The sequence below is a fragment of the Poecile atricapillus genome, chromosome 16, assembly GCF_030490865.1.
Source record: "Poecile atricapillus isolate bPoeAtr1 chromosome 16, bPoeAtr1.hap1, whole genome shotgun sequence".
Classification (NCBI taxonomy): Eukaryota; Metazoa; Chordata; class Aves; order Passeriformes; family Paridae; genus Poecile; species Poecile atricapillus.
Window position 1 is genome coordinate 1,181,103 of NC_081264.1, and position 25,934 is coordinate 1,207,036.

The 25,934-nt window shown below is 46.8% G+C and overlaps 1 protein-coding gene across 1 annotated transcript in view; it reads right to left on the bottom strand.

Moving 5' to 3' along the window:
* The window catches only part of TMEM132C (transmembrane protein 132C), a 169,656-nt gene that overhangs the window by 63,232 nt on the left and 80,490 nt on the right, over positions 1-25,934 (bottom strand). The window contains exon 3 of the mRNA XM_058851521.1: positions 3,752-3,898. Coding sequence (XP_058707504.1) covers positions 3,752-3,898 — 147 coding nt within the window. The remainder of the gene's footprint in view (positions 1-3,751; positions 3,899-25,934) is intronic.

The following is a 25,934-nucleotide window of genomic DNA, read 5'->3' on the forward strand; positions in this document are numbered from 1 at the left end:
CAGTTTTTCTAAATCTCTCTGTTCTCCCACGCTTCTCTGCCTGGCTGACAGAAACCCGCAGCTCTGGGTGACTCTGTGCCCCACAAATGACACAAACCCACAGCTCTGGGTGACTCTGTGCCCCACAGACCCCAATCCCCACAGCTCTGGGTGACTCTGTGCCCCACAGACCCCAATCCCCACAGCTCTGGGTGACTCTGTGCCCCACAGACCCCAAATGACAGATCCCCACAGCTCTGGGTGACTCTGTGCCCCACAGACCCTCAAATGACAGAAACCCACAGCTCTGGGTGACTCTGTGCCCCCCAAATGACAGATCCCCACAGCTCTGGGTGACTCTGTGCCCCCCAAATGACAGATCCCCACAGCTCTGGGTGACTCTGTGCCCCCCAAATGACAGATCCCCACAGCTCTGGGTGACTCTGTGCCCCCCAAATGACAGATCCCCACAGCTCTGGGTGACTCTGTGCCCCACAGACCCCAATCCCCACAGCTCTGGGTGACTCTATGCCCCAAATGACAGATCCCCACAGCTCTGGGTGACTCTGTGCCCCCCAAATGACAGAAACCCACAGCTCTGGGTGACTCTGTGCCCCTCAAATAACAGATCCCCACAGCTCTGGGTGACTCTGTGCCCCACAGATCCCAATCCCCACAGCTCTGGGTGACTCTGTGCCCCCCAGATGACAGATCCCCACAGCTCTGGGTGACTCTGTGCCCCAAATGACAGATCCCCACAGCTCTGGGTGACTCTGTGCCCCCCAAATGACAGATCCCCACAGCTCTGGGTGACTCTGTGCCCCAAATGACAGATCCCCACAGCTCTGGGTGACTCTGTGCCCCACAGACCCCAATCCCCACAGCTCTGGGTGACTCTGTGCCCCACAGACCCCAATCCCCACAGCTCTGGGTGACTCCAGGATCAGGGACAGCAGCCCCAGAGCCGGCTGAGGGCTCCTTGCTCCAGGACACCCCAGGTCTGCAGCAGCAAGAGGAGTCAGGCCTGGCTCAGACTCAGTTCTGAGCTCCTGACCCTCAGTTTAGGATGCTCTGGTGCTTTGGCAGAGAAGCCAGCCTAAGAAATTCCCCGTACTCTCCTTGCTCCTGCCTTCCTCATCCTCACAGCTGGCAGCAAGCCAGCAGGTGGAGGCTGCTGTACTGAATTTGCTATATTCAAACAAACAAACCCCACAAATACCCCTTGCTCTGCCTTGTGGCAATCCAGAATAAACTACCCAAAAACCAGGAGCCCCTGCACCGAGTGTGGCACCTCCAAAATCAACCACACCAGCCTCAGGCTGGAAGCAGAGGCAATACTGAGATGGAACTGGTTCCAGCACTAACCACAAATATCCTTTTCTCTACCCCAAGCACACACATCAAACCTCCAGAAGCAGAAACAACAAAGGAAAACAAGCAACCAAGCAGTTGTCTAAGCCTTGTTTTCACTAATCAACACTGTTGTTACCCTCATCAATAGCTACTTGAATCTCAGCAGAAATTGCATTATGAGGCACACAAACATTGCTGATTTCAAGCTGTTTGTAGTTACTTGCCATAGTTGCAAAGCCTTTTTGAGTAATTTTAAGCTAAGTTCTGGCTCCTGGCTTTAGCACCACAAAGTATTTCTTAAAAAAGTAAAGAAGCATGACCCACTTAAATTCTCAAAAGGTAATGGTAAACAATTACTGATGTGATGTATCTCAAATATCTCTTGTGTTCTATTATTTATATCATGTGAAAGGTGTATTAGCTGCTGTTGCATCCAGAATCAAATTGCTTCTTTCAAAGTGCTTACAGTCTAATTATATTCATGCACTAATGACAGGGGAATGTGCAAGAAAGGAAAAGCTGGAAACAAAAATCAGTATTTTTCTTGAGTCTGGGCACTTGTCTCCTGGGGTATGAAGGGGAAAGAGTGCAATGGTTCTCTGTGGTGCAGCAGGGAGATTCCTGAGCAAACACAGCAGAAAACTCCTTCTACAACATGAATTAACCAACATATTTCTGAGCTGATTTTGCTGCAGGGAAGATGAGGCAGTGCTGGTGCTGGAAGCACAGCCCTGCAGCTCACAGCCACACTGCCCCATCCCCTCCACAACCCACAGGGCTCAACCAGCCTGCACACAAAACTCCCACTGGGGACTCACAATTCTCCACTAAATTAAATGAGCTTAACAGAGTATTTGTGCTCTGTGCAGAGGGCTCCCAGTGACAATCAGAAACTCAGAAATGCCCACTACAGCGTGTGCTTTCCCTCAGGTTTCCTACCCAGTTCTTCCCTGCACACAAACATTTCACTCAAACCGAGGCTCATCACGCTTTCAGAAGACAGCAACTATTTACATGCACAAATGAGAGAGGCATTAATTAAAACATTGAGTTTTATTTGCATAATTAGTGCCAAAAATATTTTTATGGGTTAATTAGACTTCATGCAAATTGGATTGTGAAGATTTAATTTGGGGTTTGATAACCTGACTATTATAGTTCTGCAGTTGCAAATCTGCTCAGAGCTACATGCTGTTCTAAAGCTTTGTCCCCCCTTTCCAACTGGTTTAGTTTTCACTCCTGGCAGCCTCAAATGATGCATTTTTCTTTTCCCTTTACCAGTCCTGAGGTAGGTTGACCCTGCTTGGACGCCAGGTGACTGCTAAAGCAGCTCCATCTCTCTCCTCCTCAGATGGACAGGGAGAAAAAAAAATAGAATGGAAGACTCAGGGTTGAGATAAAGACAGGGAGAGGAGATCAGTCACCAGGTGGAAATACATTGACTCAGACAGTCAGCCCATGTGAGCTGCTCATGGCAAGAGGAATTTTTACACATATCCAATATTTGAGCACAGAAAACAGAAGTTAAAACCTGCTCAGGTTCTCTGTGCCTGAAGGTGTAGTGCAAAGCAATAACCCACCCAGCACCCACCAAAGATTTCATGTTGCTCCTCAATGAGCCCAGGTTTGTGGCTAACAATAATCCTGGAGCTGGCCAAGCGTTGGATCTGTGCAGTGGGAAGCTCTCTGCATGGATTAATGTACAGCAGCATCCTGAGAGTTCATTGTGATACCTGGGAAGAGCTAATTTCCACTGCAAACACACAACTTTCCTGTGTACCATGGAAGACAATCCTAATTATGGGGACAGCCCTGCTTTTGTGCTGTGCAACAGCCCAGTCCCCAAAAACACAGCAAAGAGGGAGGCAGCAGTGGCAGCCCAGTTCATCCCAGTGCTCCCCACTGGGCTCTGCCTCAGACTGTCACCAGCAGGCCAAAGGAACCTGCAGTTCTGGAAGAATCCACTGTTTTCCAAAGGGGATTCTCCTGTATTACACACTGGGAGGTTTGCACTACCCTGTGCAGTGGCTCACTGTGGAAGAATTCACTGCTTGCTCCATGAACCAGCCACAGAGGCTGTGATATGTTCAGAGAAACAAGGTCAAAACTATCAAACCAAAAAAATTAAAGCTCCAGTAAAACCCTTTGAAATTAAGAATATTCATATTGCTGCCAAAATGACACCACCCCCCAGCCCCAATGTAGGTCTCCTGTATTAATTTTTCCTTTGAACTGGTGAGTTTTATCACCCGTTATAGATCAGCAGATGGTACCACAGTTAACGTGAGTGTCTCCAGATTTCCAGGCTACAGGTTTAATAGCTGTGAGCAGCGCTAATATGAGCCTCAAGTCTTTCAAGCCCTGAATGGTATCATGGACATAAATGAGTTTAATGTGCCGAGAAGATGAGGTTTCATACCTGTTCCTTGAACTTGGGGCTATCCTCTGACAAATAACTGTAGTGGTCGAGTGCTTGCCACCATTGCCCACCTCTTGTTTCACGTCCCACTGCCGGGGGTCACTTGTCCTTGCACCGAGAATGTTCACACCCTTCTTCACCTTTGCCCTGTTGGAAACAGCAATTGGGAAAGGTTTACAAGCCTCATTCAGGACTGGGATGTTTGGATGCAGCTCAGGCACAGGGATTTCAGCAGAGCAGTTTTAAGGTAAGTATCAGATGTATTCTAACCCAGCAGTAAACAGGAGAGGGAGACCATGAATGCAGAGCTTTGGACACATCAGTTTATGGACAGGGCCTTTTTATGTTCTGCCAACAGCAGGCTGGAGTTAGGAGTCACACTGAACCTGTAGGAAAACCTGCACTCAAGGTTCTTTATTCAGGAAATATTTTTTATGGAAAGAAGCCTGTCCCAACACAGAAGCCTCTGGAATGTTTGTCTGTATCAAGGCAAAATTGTGCCTCATCACTGCACAGAGGAACGCTCCACTGGAGGCTTTTTAATAACCCAGTTTTATTCCAGATGATATTCTTCTGGATATCAGTGGTCAGGTTGTTGCTCCTCTGCCTGACAATTTCCTCTTTCCTGCAGATTCCCAAGGAAAGTCCTGTTTGAAATCTCCAGCCTGGAGAGAACACAGCTGTTGATTAAGACAAGACTTTGTAACCCAGAGATGTTCTTACAGGACACAGATTTCTGCCACTCTCAGCTGTTACACCCTGTGGAAGAGTTACCTGTATTTATCTAGCGATGCTAATACCATCAGCAACAACTGCGTGGAGGGCTAATTACAGACCACTTGTTAATTAAAGAGCATTTGTAGCATGAATTCCCAGCAAAGGTGCTGTTTGGGTGCAGAGTGTTGAACTGCTGATGCTCAGCTCTGTCACAAAGCAGCAGGAATGAAGATGAGGAGTGACACAGCCCTGCTCTCCTGCAGAGTGAGGGACAAGAGGATGAGGAGGGAGGAGGATGCCACTGAGGAGTGCCCAGCCCTGGGAGCAGTTTGGCCTCATCCTCATCCTCATCCAGTGAACACCACAGCTCACCACAGCCTCTCCCAGCAGGGACTGGCTTCACCACAGCACAGAGGCTGAACTTAAAACCACAGCTTTCTAAAATATTCATGCAACACAAAATGTTAGTTACTGAGCAGAAATCACCATCCAGCAAGATGCTGTTATCTTCCTGACATTTATGAGGGCTTGGCCCCTAAGTTTCTTTAAAAACCTGTTTTTTGCATCTTCAGCCAATAAAACACTCAAAAGCTGTCGTTAGGAGTGACTGAGAGTACCTGTCTTCTTGCAGTTTTTCAACAAAACACAATTAATTTAAGGTATTGAAGGAGAAAAATTGGAGTTTTTTTCTCAGTATAAAAGCATAAATGATTAATTCTCTCATTTGTAACATGAAACACCGTGGAGCTTTACAGAATCCTGTCCTGCTCTTGTAAAAATAGCCTGATGAATCTCTCATGCCTTCAGCTGAATTACTCAAGCAAAAGCAGGAAGGCAAAGGAAGAATCAAATTCATTCCTGAAGGTTCATTAAAGCTTTAAGTCCCATTAAGTTCTCCAGTATATTACAGTTCAAATAAATGAACAATAAATAAATGTTTCAGTGTTTACAAGATCTTGCCAATCTTGAAGCTGTGTAAATCCAGCAGTATTTCTACAGCAATCTGTATTTTAGGAGATGTTTGGATGTATTTTAGGACACTGCAATTTAGCAACTGGAGAGAAGTAAAAACTCATCGTTTATACTTTGTTCAGCTGTTCCTTCAGACAGGCTCTGAAATGACAAAACACCGCTCAAAATGAGCTTCCCGTGTTTGGATTTTCAACAGAATCCAAGAATTACAGCTCTGTCAGCAGCTGCAAATTGCTCTTTCCACCATGGAGCTCGACACAGTCGATACCTGGGCTCCTGCTAATTAGGATGGGCACTGTGGATGGCCAGGGTTAGTGGTCAGATACACTGCCAGAGGACCAGACCATGGCTGCAATGCCATTTTGTTAATTAACTACAGGATGGGGCATTAAGTTGAGTGGTTTGCACATATGCCATTATATAAAACCCATTAAAAAAAAAATTCCATCCCAGGGTAAAGTAGGTTACGTTTAGTGAGAAAAATCAATGTTGTGATTGCACTTAGGACTGGAATTAGGGAATGAACACCCAGAAGATTGAACTTCCGAAATAAATATGCAGAAGCACAATTTGCAACTCTCCCTCTAAAAAGGGCATCGAGTTTTACATAACAAGGTCAATGAATGAATCAGAATTAAGTCAGAAGGAACTGAGCCCCACACAATTCCAAATGCAGTCTGTACACATACGCTACAAATGTTTTCACTCTGATTTTTATTTACTTGGCATTCGAGTGCTATCAAGGAAAAGTCTATTTAATTACTTAGCAAAGATTTGTTGACCTTGTTGGATGTTTGTGATTAAATATTCATTTTTTTTAATCAATAGTGCCAAATTTGTACATAAAAATTTGTAAGTTATACCACTTCAACCCCAAGACAGAGGACCTGGAGGCCAAATGACCCGACAGTCTCCTGTATTTATCTCACAGTATTTATAAATTTACCGTGTTTACTTAAGGTTGGTGGGTAGGGTGACAATAATAGAGAGGACAAACAGCTGAAATACTTTGGGTTTCCTCCATGTGGGGCTCCCCACTGCACTTGGGAAGTTCTTTCCCTTTTTGCTTTAGAGTAGATCCTCACAGAGAGCTCTGTGAGCATCCACCAGCCACACCCTGTCAGCCTGGACTTCACCAGAGCAAAATCCTCCCCTCCAACGTTATTGCCAACAATCTCCTGGGAGTGCCACTGGATCACCCAGAACCAAATATCACAGAATCTAGGGGCAGCAGCTGGCTCCTGTGAGGGTGATGTGTGTGAGTGTGCTGGAAGTTCAGCACAGCTTTTGTTCTCCTGCTAAAAGCAAAGCTGGAATGGCAGGATGGAGCACAGCCCATCCTTGAGAACAGAACAGCACAGGTCAGCTCCAGCCCTCGCTCCCTCCCTCTCAACACATGGCAGCCACAACCCTGCGAGATTTTCTTGATTCAACTTCTGAGGTTATTAATGCATAGCACAGGAAATCTCTGCCTCAGCTTTGTCTCAAAATAACTGTCTCTCTTTACATCTCTCAAATGGAGAATTAAAAGATTCTGCTGGCATGCAGAGCAAGCAGCAACTCAAAGACATTACAGAGAGTCTCCAGCAGCTTACCTAGGAATCATGACTTAATTCGTGTTGAGACCAAGTAAAAGCATTTATTTACTCACACTATCACACAGCAAATGTACAATTTCCAAGCAAATATTTCATTTCCAACTCAAAGCTTTCAGTTATACGCAAAGATTTCCATTTAGCACCCCACCTTCCTTACACGTCAAATCTAGAAATGATGCTTCTAATTAATGCATTCTGATCAACTATAGATGAAAATCTAATTCTTCCATCCCACTATCCTCAAATTACAATAAATGTCAGCAGTATTTAGATATAATACTGTACAGCTATTAAAGACAGCAACCAAAAGGCAACTGAATCAGCAACAGCCAGAGCTGGAGATGGGACTTATGATTTAAGGAGCTCAAATTACAGCTTCCTACTCCACTTGAAGTTTTAATCTTGTGGAACTGCTATGGGCATGGAAGGGTTCTGCTACCTGCAGCGGTGCTAGAGAGGACAGAGTGCCCAGTGCTGCCACCAGTCCTTCCCATGCAGGATTGTGCTGATGTGTGCTGATGTTAGAGAGCATCTCTGCTCTCACTGCAGAGGGATTCCTGCTCGGAAGGCAGGTCCAGGCAGAGCTGCCGTGTCTGATGTGCTGTGCTGGGGACAGGCAGCTGCAGAGGAAGGCTCTGAGCTCCAGGCACGCCGAGCTGGCAGCAGCAGTGGCACAGGGCAGGGGAAGGGCAGGGGAAGGGCAGGGGAAGGGCAGGGGAAGGGCAGGAGTGTGGCTGGAGCAGAGCAGGGATGTGCCCAGCACAGGGACCGCTCACCCAGGCACACTGTGCTCCAAGGTGTACCCAGAACCCCGGCTACAGGGCTGCTCCAGAGAACAACCAGCTCCATCAACACTCAACTGCTGTGCTCAGGAGTGTCTGGAACAGCTGCCCAGCCTCCGAGCTGTTTGCTGTTAGGCTGCTTGCCATGGTCCGAGCAGGGCTCCAGCCACAGCTCCCTGGGCACTGTGCAGAGCTCCCCAGAGGATGCTCCTGTCCCTGCTCCTGTTCCTGCTCCTGTCCCTGCTCCTGTTCCTGCTCCTGTCCCTGCTCCTGCTCCTGTCCCTGCTCCTGTCCCTGCTCCTGTCCCTGCTCCTGCTCCTGTTCCTGCTCCTGCTCCTGTCCCTGCTCCTGTTCCTACTCCTGCTCCTGTCCCTGCTCCTGCTCCTGCTCCTGTCCCTGTCCCTGCTCCTGTTCCTGCTCCTGCTCCTGTCCCTGCTCCTGTTCCTACTCCTGCTCCTGTCCCTGCTCCTGCTCCTGCTCCTGCTCCTGTCCCTGCTCCTGTTCCTACTCCTGCTCCTGTCCCTGCTCCTGTTCCTGCTCCTGCTCCTGTTCCTGCTCCTGTCCCTGCTCCTGCTCCTGTCCCTGCTCCTGTCCCTGCTCCTGCTCCTGTTCCTGTTCCTGCTCCTGTTCCTGCTCCTGTCCCTGCTCCTGCTCCTGTTCCTGCTCCTGCTCCTGTCCCTGTCCCTGCTCCTGTCCCTGCTCCTGCTCCTGTCCCTGTCCCTGCTCCTGCTCCTGTCCCTGTCCCTGCTCCTCTCCCTGCTCCTGTTCCTGCTCCTGCTCCTGTTCCTGCTCCTGTCCCTGCTCCTGCTCCTGTCCCTGCTCCTGTCCCTGCTCCTGCTCCTGTTCCTGTTCCTGCTCCTGTTCCTGCTCCTGTCCCTGCTCCTGCTCCTGTTTCTGTCCCTGTCCCTGTCCCTGCTCCTGTCCCTGTCCCTGCTCCTGTCCCTGTCCCTGCTCCTGCTCCTGTCCCTGCTCCTGTCCCTGTTCCTGCTCCTGTCCCTGCTCCTGCTCCTGTTCCTGTCCCTGTCCCTGCTCCTGCTCCGCAGTAAATCCCGGCTCCTTACCCTGCCGGGCTGCAGTTTCAGCTGAACAAATGCTGACCCCTTTTGGTCAGTCTTCTCCTGAGCCTCGCTGCTTCTCGATACTCTCTGCTAAACCCTCCCTTGCAAGCCCTTGACTTCTCTGGCTGCAAAGGTCGCGCTGTAAGGAATTCCCTTGGTGCCTCTCCTGAAGCTCTCCTGCTGGCTTGCTGCCGGGCTGCACGCTACAAGAAGTCTCAAAACTTCATGAGTTCTGCCAGAAAAATTTCAGCTTCTTCCTGCCATGATTTACGTTCACTCCTCTCCTCCTTTGTTCCCAGAGTAAATCAGGAGATTAAAGCCAGCTGCAGGAACCCATAAAACCCAGGCAAGAGATTGACCACAGCAATTAAGCAAGATTTGTTCCATTAAGTAAATATTTTTCCTTTCATCTTTCTGTATGAAATGAGTTGCTAGATCTCACTGCAGCTCTGAAGGAACAGGACAAACATCTGCCTGCAAAGCATTACTCATTAAAAGCTGAGAAGCCAGAAGATGACCTGGTTAGCTGTGTCAGCCTCTCATATATGATCCTTTAATCTGCAAAACACACAGGCAGAGTCAGTGTGATGGAGTAGCTGTGGCTCAGCTTAGGGAATTTGGGGATCAGGTATCAGCTCCAGCTTCCTGCTGGGCTCCACACAGGATCCCTGTCTGATCCAGCCCACTCCAGCAGGCAGATGCCACCAGTGCTCTCTGTGGCCACCTCTTTCCTACAGAAATTTTCATTTACAAGCCACAGGCCCGTCTAAGCTGGGAAAGAGAGCCCTCCTCAACTGCAGAATTTAGGTACTAAATGGATTAGGTAATAAATTACTGCTAGTAGCAGCATTTCAGATTTGAAACTGAACTCAGAAGCTGCTCCAAAGGGCCATCCGTGCAAGAATCAGTAAAAGCAAAGACCTTGCTGCTCACAGCATCCTCTCTCCTTCAGGCATTTGTCTCTCATGGTGTATCCAGAAAAAGCCTTCAGGAAACCACTTTTGTAGAAAAAGAGAAATCAGCCTTTAAAATGTCAAAACAGCTAAACTCTAGGCACGCAGTTCTTGTTCTTCGCTCCTTACAATTTTCCTTTCACTTCCAATAGACCACAATGTTGTTCTATTTGAAATGACTTTGGAAAAAAAATAACATGTCAAAACAAAACAAATGGAAATATTTCACTTTGAAAATGAAGTATTAAAATCCTTTAAGGATCTCCAAACCAGAATGCTTAAGCTTCTTGAATATAGGGAGCAGCTGAGGCAGATTTCAGGATTTCTGAAACCTCCTTGGTCTGGCAAATTGGCCTAAATTCAACTTCCCCAAAACTGTGTATTTTGGTGACTTTCATGTCCATCAAAATCATACAGATTCTCCCCACAGTGAGGAGTCCTGAGAGATAAAATAGCTCAAGGACTGATCTTCTGTGGTGTTTCTTACATAACTGAAACTCCCTGATTTCCTTGGAAAATCAGCTGTCTTCTACTTCAATAGGAATAGGTGCTTCATATCCCTTAGGGAGCTTTGGAGAGCTCAGCTCCAAGGCACAAGGTGGATGCTGTCAGCTGTAGTTTAGACTTTTTTCTTTCCAGAAAAGAAATCCAGTGTATTTTGGGATGTTCCAGGGATGGGGTTCTTTGGGTTTTGGGCTGATACCTGTGGTTAACTCTTTATTACCATTACCAGTTCTCTTGAAGAGTCAGCTATCCCCTTATTGAGTTTTAGAAGGAAAGCAAAAAGAGCTTTCTGTGAAGTTTGGATAACCCTGCTCAAGGCACAGACAGTGTCTGAATCTCAGAAGAACAGATCTCTGACAAAACTGCTTTCTCCAGCCCTGAATTTTAATAGCACTAGCTAAGGGATTAGGAAAGGCAGGGGGGGCAATCCAAAAACATCTTTAAGTAAAAGCAGGATGGAAGTACACAACGCAACACAAATAATCTGGATTTGTCTTCCAAGCTGCGAGGAAACCCAATGTGAATTTACAACCTGCTAACATCCTGCCTCCAGCAAAGATAAACACTGCACACCCCTGACGTTCCCAGCAGCTGGCACTGAGCTGCTGCTGCCTTCAGCTCAAGTGCTGCTGCTGCAGAGAAACATCCACTGCAGCCCCTGCTGCCCCAGGGGCTCTCACATCCACTCACAGCCCCTGCTCAGGGCAGCACCCACACCTGGAGCAGCCTCACAGCTTCAGGCAGCTCCTGCAATGCTGGCACAAGCTCTCCCTGCCCTCTCTGCCTTGGACAATTGCTCCTCTGGGGCCACTCAGGTGGCAAAACCACTGATCCTGAGCATCAACAAGGCAGGAGAAAGCAAAGTCCTGCACCAAACAGCTCCAGTTCAACACAAGCCTTCCTTCCTTCCTCCACTCCCCAACCCACAGCCCCAGGAATTCCTCTGGATGTAGAGGTTGCTGCCAAATCCCACAGTTTTACATGAAGTAACAGGGTACAGGGTTAGATATTTATGGATTTTTAAGCCTCAGCTCCCAGAGCCACTGGCAATGAATCCTCACAGTTATTAAGAAATGAGGAAGAGGGAAAACTGAAAGCAGAAGAATAAGTGTTTTCAAGAGCATGAATCCCTAATTTTCCTCTTCCAACACCTGAGACTGACATCTCAGGGCAGAAAGCCCCATTCCTGGTAGGAAGGATGGAGACCCCCTGGTGATAATCACTGTCCCAGGATGGCACAGAACCCTCTCCTTCTCGAATTTACAGTGTACACATTAACCAGCAGCTTTGCTGAGTACATTACCACATCTCATTTGAGACAGGGGACTCGGCCAATATGTTTAACCCTCTTTTCACTTCTACCTTTTACTCATGGAATCAGCAAAAAATCTGGTTTCACAGGAAATGCAAGGGAATTACAGAGAAGAGCAAGGTCTTGCAGTGCCTGAGAGGTGTTTGCAGCAGTGCTTTAATGCCTCTGCTCTCCTCATCCCAAGCACTTGAGATGCTTGACCTCAGCTGACATGGGCACAGCCTGAGTTTGCAGTTCTCCATTTCCTTCAAGGGTGGATGAGTAGCAAAGCTCTTTTCTAATTTGAAACTCAAACAAACCAATGGGTACGAGTGACAGATCCATCTCAGGAGCTCTGCACGGAGTGAAAGAAGTTGATGCATAATCACATCCAGGTAAAATCCCTGGAAAGTCTTTGCTGTGGGATCAGTATGTGGGTGAACACTCATTTATGAATTCATCACACAGGGAGACACAGGAGACCAGGCTGTCTGCTTTGCTGTCACAAAGAGAGCTGGAGTAATCTTTCTCACACCAAAACATGCCTGCTGAGAGAGGCAGAAGAGACAGAGATGGGTGTTGTGTAAATAAAAATCCTACCAGGGTGAATCCAGAGCACAGATTCAGCTGCACATGCTAAATACAAGCTCATGGATCTATTTTATAGGAGCAGAGACACTTTTTTAGATAAGTAAATGCTTTGAGATTATATTTCCCTACTACATCCAGTTTCTATTATTACCAAAAAAAAATCTCTAAGCTGCATATTTGTGACATTCCCCCAGCTGGCAGAGCAGTAGCAGTGCTGAGGAAAATACTTACTGTTTGCAGTGGTTATTAGGATTATTACTTAGACCCCAAGTGACTTTCTGAAGTAATCTTCCCATGCAGTCCCTTTGTGTTTTTAATCCCATCCTCACTCCCCCTCCAGAGGCTGCTCTGAATACAGTTTTGCCATCAGCCATGGAGCTACAAGGGTTGTGTTTCCTCCTTCCCCTCGGGAAATAATTTTGCTGAGATCAGCTGCTGGAAGGAGGAAGGGCCAAATGTCCTTAAAGCAGTGAGAAAGAGAGGAGCTTTCACTCAAGCAGTTGTTCCAAATGCAGCCATGCTAGGTTCCTGTCCAAGCAGCTGAAGAGAGCACGGATCACTGGGTGTTCAGCCCCAGGATGCAGCTCTGTCTCATTTGTAAATTAATCAGATTTACACTGATTGAAGGGTGGAGGTTTTACCTGCAGCCCCCAGGGGAGTGCAGGCTCTGCACCAACCTGTGCCCCAACCCACTGCTGCCTCCTCTCCCTCTGCCTCGAGGGGCTCCTGGAGCAGAGGCTGGACACAGCTAAAGGAATAAAACAGGGATTTATTAAAAGCCCTTCCAAGGATGCACCTTGGGCAGTGCAAGAGCCTGGCTGTGGCTGCACCAAGATGGACCCAAGGTGGACAGAAGATGGGCCCTGGCTCAGGAGTTTTTTATCATTTTTGGTCCATTTCCATTTTGGGGTGAATTGTCCAGTTCCAGCTGCAGGTGATGCAGTCCCAGGTTGCTCTCCTCAATTCGCTGCTGGTTTTGGGGCTGAAGCTGCAGAGGTGCCCTTGGTTCTGGGGCTGGAAAAGGATTGTTGTGTGTGCCTGAGCTGTGAGAACTTGCTGAGGCTCCATGTGAAGTTCAGAGTTAGGTACCAGTACAGAATCTGGAAAATATGAAAGCCAAAGCTTCAGGCATCACCTCCCTCTGAAGCACTGAGCAGCACCAACCAGGGACAACTTTTTGGCACAGCTGAGTGCCCAAACTGTGATGGACAAGGCAGAAAGATAACTCAGATAGCTCTGATAACTGCAGAGCAGGAATTATGGCCACGTGGCTCCTCCACAGCCCTTGGACCACCACTCCCATGCCTGGTTCTTCCTCTGCTCATCACAACCCTCACTCTTGCTGATGGTCACTTTATCAACACAGCTAATCTGGATTAGAACCAGAACCAGCACACCTTGTGTGGCAGCAACACTACAAAAATGGTCTGGGGGGTGGAGCAGACAGAACCGAGAGCTTTTATCACAGAATTGAGTCTTAATCTAGGAAATGCTGGCACTGATCTGTGCTACAGCCTCCAAATTGGGCTCTTTCATGCTTTGAGTTTACCTGGCAAAAGCACAAATCCTCCTGCCCTGAGGCAGTTGCTGGTAGTTTGTGTATTCAGGGACAGATCTGGGATGGGATGGGATGGGATCCATGGGATGGGATGGGATGGGATGGGATGGGATGGGATGGGATGGGATGGGATGGGATGGGATGGGATGGGATGGGATGGGATGGGAGGGGATGGGATGGGATGGGATGGGATCCATGGGATGGGATGGGATGGGATGGGATGGGATGGAATCCATGGGATGGGATCCATGGGATGGGATCCATGGGATGGGATCCATGGGATGGGGTGGGATGGGATGGGATCCATGGGATGGGATGGGATGGGATGGGATCCATGGGATGGGATGGGATCCATGGGATGGGATGGGATGGGATGGGAACTCTTGCAGCTCAGCAGGAGAAAGCAACACAAAAAAACCACGGATGGGATGTGGCTCAGGGAGATTAACTACTGCACAAAACTCCACTCATCCTCCTGCAGCTTCTTCTGGAATTTGTCTTTTTTTTCCCTTGAAAGTGACTGAGAAGAGAGACAGACACACTTTTCTTATCATTAATAAATTCTTCAAAAGCTGCTGGGCTTCACCTTTACTAACTACAGCCTATCAAAGAAAGGGCTCTTTCTAGAGAAACGAGCAAGAGAGAAAGGGAAAAAGCTGCAACCAAAATGAGAGCATGATTTGACACTTTTTTAAACAAGGCACTGTTTGCCTTGGGAATTCTGAAAGGATTCTCATGGAGATGGGGCTGCCTTAGGAGGCAGGGGCAGATGTCTGCACGTGGGAAACCACAAGCTTTCTGGACCAGGTTTTAGATGTTTGATTTGCCAGGCCCATTTGGATCATCAATGTTATCTCAACAACGCTGCTGGACACAACCAAGAGCAGCAGCTCTGGGTTATCATCACCTATTGCAACAGCACATTTTAAGGACTCTTTTTTAAATTCTTCTTTTGAGGCTGTGCTTGTACTTCAAGAGAATGGAGGACTCTTGAAGCCACAGTGAACAGAGTGAAGTCTTGAGAGGGCAACAAGCTGCTGAGCTCCTTTGACATATTGCAGGGATCAGCAGGACGATTCTGGGATGTATCAAAAGAAAACCAGCTGTCAGTGAGAGCCACAGGCAACAGCTTCTTCCTGGATGCAGATATTAAGGTCATGATATACCTAAACCAACATAAAACACCTACAAGATAAACAGATCAATAGATCTGGAACTCTCGTTGTGTTCATTGCTTCCCTCTTTGCGAGGATTCCAGAGTCACGTTCCCTTCATCATCTCCCGGGGAGTCTCTTCTTTCCCCCTCGATGACTCTCCCCAAAAGTCATTTCAATTCATCCAGCTCCAGCCAGCAACCAACTGCAGGGATGAAAATCATTGTGTTTCAGCTTGATGCAGCAGAAACTGGCTGAAGCTAAATAGCAAATGACAGGGCCCAACACAAGCACCTGATCCAGGGCTGATCCAGCAGCAACAAAGGCCTGGCTCTCTCCAAGTGCTGCAGCAGCTTCTCCAACAGCAGCTGTGGCACAGGGAGAACATTCCCAGGGAAATGCTTTCCCTGAGCACAGGGAGCATCCCCTGCAGCACAGCCCCAGCCCCAGCCCCAGCCCTGCCCTGTGCAGTTTGTGCCTGCAGCCACAGCCACATCAAGAGGCTGCAGTTCAGGCTGTGGCTGTGCCAGGAGTGCAGCAGAATGCCTCAAAGAGCAGACACCCAACTAAAAGAGCACTAATGGATATGATTATATACAGGATTATATACAGGATTATATATGGGATTATACAGAGGATTACACATCCTCCTGCCACTCCCTCTGAGGCGCTCAGGGCTGCCCAGGCTGCTGCACACTGGTTTGGGCCAAAGACAAACTCAATTTCTGTGCTGCTCTGCCAATACCTGCAGGTACAGGAGAGAAACCCCTGCTCTACCTGCAGGTACAGGAGAGAAACCCCTGCTTTACCTGCAGGTACAGGAGATAAACCCCTGCTCTACCTGCAGGTACAGGAGAGAAACCCCTGCTTTACCTGCAGGTACAGGTGATAAAGCCCAGCTTTACCTGCAGGTGAGGTGATAAAGCCCAGCTTTACCTGCAGGTGAGGTGAGCAAGCCCAGCTTTACCTGCAGGTGAAGTGATAAAGCCCTGCTTTACCTGCAGGTGAGGTGAGCAAGCCCAGCTTTACCTGCAGGTAAGGTGATAAAGCCCAGCTTTACCTGCAGGTACAGGAGATAAAGCCCAGCTTTACCTGCAGGTGAGGTGAGCAAGCCCAGCTTGGCAGGCTCCTCTTGCCGTGGCTCCAAGGCTGTCGCTGTGAGGGATGCCCAGCACCTGCCCCATGGAGCAGGGAGCTGCTGAGGCTGCTGGGACAGCACCTGCCAGCCCATTTAATGCCTTAGCAAAGCTCTCCCTGCCTCCTGAGCCATCCACTTCCTCATCTGAAAGGTCTTACATAAAACAACCAAGAGTTATGGGGTATGCAACAAGCAAGGATATAGAGAAATGACAAGTACAAAGAGAGGAATATGAATAATATACAGAAGAGGCCATTATTCTATGTATCGAGGGAAAGTGTTTCTGCTCCTTACAAAAGGAAGGATTTATCTTCCCCTGATCAAAGGTGACAAAGCTGGAATGTTAATGCTAGAAAAACACAGGGAGGGCAGGAAGAAGGCTGCCAGCAATTTCACTTTGATTTCATCAGCTGATGGTGCAATTATACATTTATTTTTCCTGAGAGCAGCAGACACTTTCACACTCAGAGTGTTCACACCAGGAGAGACAAATGACTGAGTCTCACAGCTCTTTCTGCAGAATTCCTCACACGTTTCCCTCAAGCAAGACACTGATGTTCTCCATCTCCTGTCCTTTAGGGCTGATACAGCTCATGCTACTGACAACATTAAGGGGGACAAGACTGGCCATCAGGTACAGCAGTTTCACACAGACATAATTCAGGACCAGCTCTGAGTCTGCTTTGCTGCACTTGAAAACCAGGTCAGGCCTTTAGTACCTGGAGCTCCCTGAGAATTCCAGCCCCTTTCTGGGTGGCTCAGCAGGTGTGTGCATGCCCTGCTCCAGCCACACGAGCTGGGGATGCTGAGCAGCTCCCAGCAGGAGCTCCTGTGTCAGAAACCATCACACAACAGGACAGGAACACGCAGCCATCTCTGCTCCAGTGCTGAATGCAGCCACAGCAGCCTGGGCACATTTTCCTCTCACACAGAGCTTGGGCTGTGCCATTGCTGTGAGCACAAACAGCAGCCTCCAGAGAAGAGCTGGGAGCTCTGCTGTGCTGTCACACTAATGCATCACCACAGAGCTCAGACCCCAGAAGGGTTTGTTAAAGGGAGAAGAAAGGGGAAAATTCACATCATAAATTGCTGGAAGAGCCCTGATTTTGTTTGGATCAAACTACTCAAGCTCCAGGTATTATCCACTTGCACATGGAGCTGAAAACTTATCCCAGTCCCAGAGACCTGTTGTTTGTGGCACTGACAGGGAGAGCCAGTGCTGATTTTGAACACAAAGAAGCACTAAATTGAATAAATCCCACCAGCAGAGCTGCCCTGAGTTAACATGCAGAGCGTGTGCCAGCTTTGCAATGAGCCCACATCACCTTGGAGTCATCCTGAGCCACCCACAGCAGTGTCCCAGAGCACAGCATCATCCCTGACTTCATTTTATGTCATAGGCCACAAGGACACTCTACACTTTATTAGGAAATGGTAAGGCCACCCTTTCAGCATATAAAGAGTAACAAAATGTGTAATTGTGTTCTGGAAGAGCAGCAGTGGAACTGATCTGGAAAGATCTGTCCAAGATCAAGAGCTTCAGCTGGGGGAGGCAATTTCTGCCACCTGAGCAGAGGTGCCCGAGCTCCAGGGCTGCCAGCCCCAATCCAGTTACTGAAGTGTGCTTTTAGCTGCCATCTAATTTAGTCTTTCACTGCCAACCCGCTCTCTCAATCCAATTTTACTGATTTTGAAGAACCTTTGCCCTCCTAATCCCATCAGATCAGCAGTTTTAAAAAAAGATTTTACTGCAGGTGATGCAGAAAATAAACACCACCCCTACCACGTGCTTTTATTCCTTCTTCCCTCGTCAACATTAGCCCCTAACAACTCTTTAACACCTGGGAATGTGTTGGGAAATTTGAAATTTGCTTATTTGGGCCTTTTAGTGGATCCCTCCTCGCTGGAATCTCCCAGCCTCGGTTTGCAAGGGTGGCATTCAGAGCAGCAGTGACCTATTTTTTATTTTTTATTTTTTATTGTTTATTTTCACCTGTGCTGTTGACACAGCTGAAGGCCCCAGGATGAAGCCATCTCTCCCAGTGCATGTGGGATCCTCTCGTGGCTCCTGACGTTTGTCCAAAGCTCCTGGTGAAGATCAGGAGCGCGAGCTGAGCAGCGCCGCGGGGAACGGGGGGTTCAGAGGCAATAAATCCATCCCACCACTGGGGAGACAGGAGATTTACTTTCTAATGATAAGGCAGAGAGCTGAGAACTGGGAGGTTATGAAATCATTGCTGCAGCAGAGAGGGGTTTGAAGGAACAAAATTGCGTTTCTGCGTTCGCATTAAAACTTCTCCGAGTGGAGGGGAAGGGAGGGAGGGAAGAACAGCAGCGAGATGATGTTTGTATTCCCCTGGCTGAATACTCAGAGAACATTTCAATTATGAGGATTTGCCCTCTATATACATGCAAAAAGAGGCTTGGTGGCTGCAGTAAATAACACAAACCTCATGGAAACTGGAGTCACCTTGCAGAGGAACACTGAGGCTGATCCGTGCTGTGATTTCTGTACCAAAGCGCTGAAAAACAACAGCAGCTTTTCATTTGTAATCTCAACAAATTCAATGTAGGAGCTATTGATGGAAAATGAACTTAGAACCTCACATTTCTTTTTCTTTTTTCCAGGGTAGGGCTGCACTTTAAGTCGCTGGCTTTAATAATGGAATAAGTGCATTTGTCTCTTGCAGGCCTGAAAAATAAAGCACTGAGCAGTAACATATGGAACATGCCTTAGGCAAGAGACTTTCTTCTGGTATTGCTATTTTTCTAATAAAATTGAAATCATGGCATGAGTGCACATGTTTTTGTAAAGTGTTTCACAGAGGGTGGTCTAAAATAGATGCAACCAAAAAAAACCCCAGACTTTTTTTAATTAAAATTGCTAATTTCAACAGTTCAAAACACAGTGATCTGGGACCTAATCTCATGGGATGGAAAGAAATAAAAAGAACTCCACAAGTTCTCCTCTTTTGAGTTTATCCTTCAAATTCTTGGGGAAATTTCTTCTGTAAATATAAAATAAGGGCTCAAAACATCATTTTATAATGTGAAGTCACTGTCCTCCTGCCATCCCTCAACTGTATGCTCCTCTTAAAACAATAAATGAGACTGAAATTGCCGAGGAAATTGTGTTTAGAGCAGCACTGATGTTAAAAAGCAAGGCAGGTGCTGCCCTAAAATTCTGCAAACTGCACTGAGCTTGTTTGCAGACAGGATAAAAACTGAGGGAGTGCCAGGCTGGCTTTTGGCTGCTATCACTGCACAGAGGAGCAGACCCAGCCTAAAAACACACATCTCACAGAGCGTGGATCGATTTAAACCTGCACCTCTCAGGCCTTTGAAGCTTTGCTCTGGATTCCCCTCTGCTCCAGGCAGTTTAATCTGAATTTCTGTCTGAATTTCCCTTCTGCAGGCAGCCCCTCCCTGCCTGGGAGCTGCCTGAGCCTCTCAGCCGTGTTAGGCAGGAGCTCTGGGGCACAGCAGTGATAAGCAGGCAAAGTACAAAAAGCACAGAGCAGCCTCAGGCACTGAGATTACCTTTACATTGGAACATCTTTGATGCCAGCTCCTGGACAAGAAATGCACTTGACTTATGCTCAGTAAAAATTTATGTTTCCTTCCATGCACGTCCCAGTATCAAGCTAAGTCTAAAACTGAACAACCTGGAAAAAAATAACTCCAGTGAAAGGTCGTGACTTGCACGAGGGTTTTTCCTCTTGGAAACACTCATGTGGTGGGTCTGCCTGGGTAAAATATTGTCCAAACAAAAGCTGAATTTCCATCGAGTCTGTTCTGGTTTCAGACTCACGTGTCAACAGCTCCAGAGGAAAGAGGTTTGTTTGTTGTTCTGGTTTGTTGTTTCACACTTACAGAGTGGCTGATTGGAGCTGGGAGCCTCTGAAATGCTCTGCAACAGGAATGCTCTGCAGCAAACAGCCTGATCCAACATCAAACCACTGAGAACTGCAGAACACATCCCTGTCTCTTAAATTACCTCTTCTCTTACCATTTTTTGCCCTTTTTTTTCCCCAATGGCTGTAATAAAATTCAGAAAAGTGATATCCTCCCCCTTTTCTACTGCTGCTATCAGATTCCTCAAGGAACATCCAACATGGAACCTTTTTGCTGATTCCCACCTGGAGCTTGTGTTTATTCCATTTGTGCATGTGGGAAATGGGGCACCTTCTGCAGAACCATTTGAATCAGCAAACATCTGAACTGCAAAATATGGAAAAATTCTACCCCGTGAGTGTTTTGACAGCAAAAGCTGTTCTGCATCAGCTCCAGATTCCAGGGGAGCAGAGCACTGTCTGAAAGGACTCGTGCACACCCTCTGAATGGGAAGCAGAAATCCAATTAAATAAATGGAGAAGGCAATGAGTGACAAAATTTAACAAGCCAAGGTACGATTAATGTCCTGTTCCCTTCCAGGATCTGGGTAATGAATCAGATTTTACACCTCGAGCTTCCAACAACGTCTGCAGAGATAAACTAATGGAATGTCCATTGCCCTGGCCTAAGATTGACATATTCTCATCAAATGCTTTGTGATTGTATAAATAGCGTGGAACAAGGGAAAATCAGGAGCACACAGCACGTAGAAAACCTCCACAGACACCTCATTTTTCTCTATTCAGCAGGAAGCAGCAATGCAAGCAGAGCTGGAGGGTGTATTAAGAGGCATTTGTGCATTTCAGCATTCCTGTCTTACCTGAAGGTGCTTGATAAATCCAATGCATATAAATAAAAAGGAGAGGGGTTGCAGTGCAGGCAATTCCTGCTGCTGACTTCTCATTGCTAAGGTTCTAATTCAAACATCACCCATATGAAAATTATTTCTAGATGATTATTGAAGTGTAGCCCTTGCAGGCAGGAAAAGCATCGCTGTTCATGAGCCAAGGTGTGCTGGCACCGCTCTGTAGAGGGCAGGGAGCTCAGAAAGCTCGGCTTACCCAAGGTCACAGAGTCTAAACTGCAAATAAAGGATCATTACACCTGATTTCCTGTCCTCTGCTGTGGTGGGCACCATGAAATCCAGTGTGAATCCAGGGTTACCAAGTGACTGCTCTGTACATTTGAGCTGGAGTCTCTCCACTGACAGCAGGAAGGATCTCCCCAAGGAGGAGCCTCCCCAAGCAAAGATCAAAGAACAAGTAAATGGCAGAGTTTAAACAGCACCAGTTCAGCCATGAAATGCCTGTGTGAGCTATTCTTGATTAAAGTTTCCTTCATCACACTCCACAGCCATGGAGGCAGATGAAGAATTCCAGGGCAGAGGCACTTCCCAGCCCAACTGTGCAACCCCAGACATAAACCAAGAGTGAAAGCTGAGCTTTCTGACAGCTTTATCTGTCCACAATATTCACCTGTTGGTTTTGGTTGCAGCTGATACTGACACGGTAATTTGCACTCTTATTCTACAAGCTGTTCAATTTAGGAAGCTGACAGTCCTTCCTGACACCTGGGGCACCTTTTATAAGAATGTTTTTAGTGTGTCAACATCAGATATTTTGTGAATATGGTTGGGTGATGCAGCATTTCTAAAAAAGCTCAGAAATCAGGCATTTCCCCAGTCTGTTCCAGGATGGGGTAAGCTCAATGAATGGCAGAGCTCTGCAGTAAAATAAACCCAGCCTGTTTTGTTCCTGATGTGACTTTAACTCACCTACAGTGAAATTCACTCCCTTGCACACCCCCAGGCTGAAGCCTATTCACCTTTTAAATCTTCAAAATAGGATTAGAGGATTTAAGAAGCACAGAAGCTTTGCCTTTTCCATCTAATTTCTTAACGAATTTTTTGCATTAATGGGAGCAAGCACTGCAGCCAAGCAGTCAAGATTCTCAACGGGGCTGTGTCAAGGCTTTGGAGAAGACAATTCCAAGCACAGAGAATGAACAACTTCCCCAGTGTTGAGCAGCAAAATATTGATTGCTTTAGTGCTGACACAGAGTTGGAAGTCAGATACACAGAAGTGAAAAATAAGACATTACTTTTTCTACCTTTTCTTTATTATAAGGATTTCTTAGCGTGATGTTTTGGAGTTGATACTCAAAGCCAGTCTTGAATGGCTTAGTACACACTATTCTTTAAACAGGTCTGACTTAGAAGCAGTTCTTGACATTCCCAACAACCCAGGGGAAGGTTTTTAAGACAGCAAAATGAACATTAATTAGCAGCTATTTACTCCTTTTAATAAGCAAACACGTAAGAATGAAAACTGGAAGTCACCTCATCATCCCAAACCATCTTAATCTCAGACACCCTGCATCACAAAAGTTTCCAAACTCTTTCTTGGCACCTCCTGCAGGCCTGTAGGCAGGCTTTTATCTGAGGATCTGAACACCGTGTAGGAGCATTAGCTAATTAGATTTCTTGCAACTCCTCTAATATCAGAAGCACTTAGAAGAGAGATAAAGGCAGGATTAAACCACAGAGCCAGGTCTCTGAGACACCCACGTACCCAGCGAGCTCCAGCATGAGCTCCCCTGTGCATCAGCTCCAGCACTGCGGCTCTTGCAGCTCTCACAGAGGGTCTGATGGTGTTATTTATGTTATCCACGTTATGTATTCTGTGCCCAGAGGCTCCAGTCACAATCAAAACACCGGAGAAACCGGCACATCCAGGAGCCACATCCCAAAGATCGGTGCTGGAGCATGTCCAGAGAGAAACTGCTTTGTGTCACCTGCCCAGGTGTGCAGAGAGGGAACTCCTCGCTCCTGTGTCCTTTCCTGGGAGCAGTGAAATGTCCACAGTGCCCTGGGCTTGTCACACACACACAGATCAGCCCCAGGAGCAGTTTGCCTCTGCAGGAAAGGAAAGCTGGAAGTGCTGCTCCAGGCACAGCAGTCCCAGACACAACCAGGGGGGATTGTTGGGGTGTCAGGCAGGGCCAGGGGCTGGACTGGATCATCCCTGGGGGTGCCTTCAACTCAGGCCATGCTGTGAGTTTATCAGTCCCACCAATGACACAATTAAATCCCCTCTCAATGGCTGCTTCGTGCTCAGAAAGGCAAAGCAAGGCACATGGAAACCTGTAAGAACAGCAGCTTTCCACTGCTGACTACCAGAGATGAATCCTCCAACCAGCCCCCGAGTGCAATCACAGCTTATTGTCATTATTTTGCATTTTTAAGACGTTCAGAAACACTCAGGAATTAAACTGTGAGTGCAGCCTGGTGTCATTAATCTGCAGCTCACTGAAGATGAGATTTCAGAGCAGCAGCAGTGAAGGGAAGGCACAGCTCGGGATGGAACCGCCCCAGTTCTCCTCTCCAACTTCACGGCAGCTTTGAGGAGCAAAAAGAATAAATGCAAAATGAGCATAAGGAGGTCTAGGCTGGAAAGCAGACATATGCCTGGCTCTCATTAGAGTTCCTGGGAGATGTAAGCAAGCATCTGTCAGGAGAACCAGACCCTGTGAAAAAGTAGAGATATAAAATCCCAGATCGCTTCAGAGAGGCAATAAAAACAGTATGGGAAATTTATAACAATCCGGCGTAATTGTTCAAAGGTAACTGCTTCAAGGACTCTTAGGAGGCTTGTAAAGGCTTTTTTGACTGATAAAAAAAGGAGCAGCGTTTTTAAGAAGGGATAATTTAAAGCACAGGTCAGCACAGCTCTGCAGGCAGAGGGGACAGTGATGAGCGTGTGATCGCTGACCTTCCACTGGAAACCTAAAGGGAAAGCAGCCTGCCTAATGAGATGTTATTTATTTTTGCACAAGGCATTTTCAAACTGAAAAACCATTCAGTGCCTTTAAAACTCCACAGTTAAACACCGAGAAGGAAATTTGCAGGTCCCAACACCGGGAGCTTTGAGTGCAAGGAGAAGCCAAGTGGCTCCATTGATGACATTTCCAGAGCTTTATGCAGGAAAGGTTCAGCATCTCCCTGATCCAAAATTCCTGCAAGGAAAGCAGGGTTTGGAATGTTTATAGTTCAAGGATGTTCCTCTTTGATCACCCAGCTGAGGGAAGGCACACTCTGAGAGATGGACTGTCAACAACAGGTGTGCTGTTAAAGCTGAAAATATTCAATTTCTAATCAGAAGTTACTATAATGATACATAACAAAAATTCAGGAATAAGAACTTTTTGCAGAGTTCAGCCCATTCTGGATTCTGCTATATTCTTGGGAAATGTATCGTCACCAGAAAAGCACTTTTATAGGTCTATTTTATAGGTTATATATAAAATAATTCCTAGCTTCTGGAGATTTAAATTTAAGATGTTATTTTTCCCTTGAAAGTATTAATTTTCTTCTGAATAATTTCCTAGGCTATTCAATTGCTTCCAAATTTTGCTCTGTTATTAAAAATACATCATTTAACCTAATTTTTGCTTTAATCACAACAGAATCAGGCCAGGTGTCTATGCCTTTGTTTGATAAATGTATTGCTCCCAAATGAGAATATATAAACATTAGCAAAAACCAACAAAACAACTGTTTATATTGAAAAAGAAGTAGTAAATATTGTGGGGTAAAATATCCCTTCCTGGGAATGAACACTAATCCTGAAGGAATAAACCATGCAAGGGGTCTTTTCCAGCATGTTTATTTACAATAATAGAGTTGTCACGTTTATTTGTTTGTACCTCCTTTGAATTTCCTGAAATCACTGCTGGAAAATGCTAAAGGCAAAAAGGTAATTCCAATCACCCAAGCTTGTCATCAATGACTCCAAGAAATGGAGCACACCTGTAAATTACAGAGATTAACTCAAATTCCAGCCACCAAGAGTGGCACAAACTCTGATTTTCCTCTTTGGCCAAGGCACAAACGAGGGGGAATCAAGAGGATCCAGCTCTGCAGAGCAGCCAGGGCTTTGCAGGGAGACAAAAGCCTTTCATTTTCCTGCTGCAAAGGGAGGAGATTTTTATGTGCTGGAAAAGTTGGGTTTTAGACACAACTACTTAAAGGTAGAAACACACAATGCCAGGGAGAAGACACTGAGATCATTAAATCTTTATGGGTACTTTAAATCCTATTGACAAGAAGTGACAGAGATTAAAAGAAAGGATGGAAATGTGGCAGCCAACAGCCATTGCATCACAGATGGAAAGCAGGAAAGGGTCAGAATTATTTGCAAAATCCCTGGTCATCCCTGGTCTGACCTAACTTGCTGATCTTCTTCCTACATTAATTGGCAAAAGAAAAGATGATGCATTAAGATAGATAGTCCTTAAGTGATCCATATTTTATTTCAGTTAGCTTTATGCTCTCTAATTGATTTTGTACATCCATACTCACATTCCCCTTCAACCTTCTCCAGGTTCCCTTTCTAATTAATTCCCATTCTTTCCCCAGCAGCACAGAACAAGACAAGGTCAGGGACCCTCATCCTGTCCCCTCCTCCCAGCGGGGTCACACTGAACTCAGAGCAGGCTGCTCAGGACTGCTGGGTTTGGAAATCCTTCAAGGACATCAATTCTACAACTTGTCTGGGCTTCCCCTTCCATCTTTCCTCTTCTCCAGGCCACACAAGCCAGGGCTGCCCCATTTTCCCCACAGAGACCATTGCACAGTTTGAAAAGAACTTTCTGAACTCTCCAGCAACAGCCACTCCTTCTCACCTCTGCCAGTTATTTAATTCCTGCAGTGAGTATGAGGACACAGCACTGCAGGTGGATCAGGAGAACCCAGGGACACCCCAGTGAGGCAATCCTGATGCTCTGACACATGCAGAACACAGCTGCATTTGCATTTGATACCTGCTGGTTCCAAAGACATGAACACCTCCAGAATCAGCACTGTAGATAAATAAATTCCTTGCCTGCATACATCTGATCATGGACTGTGTTTGAAAAGTGAGTGCTAAGGTTGAGATCAGCTTTTTGACTCTCTAGATGAATCACTGTGGTGTC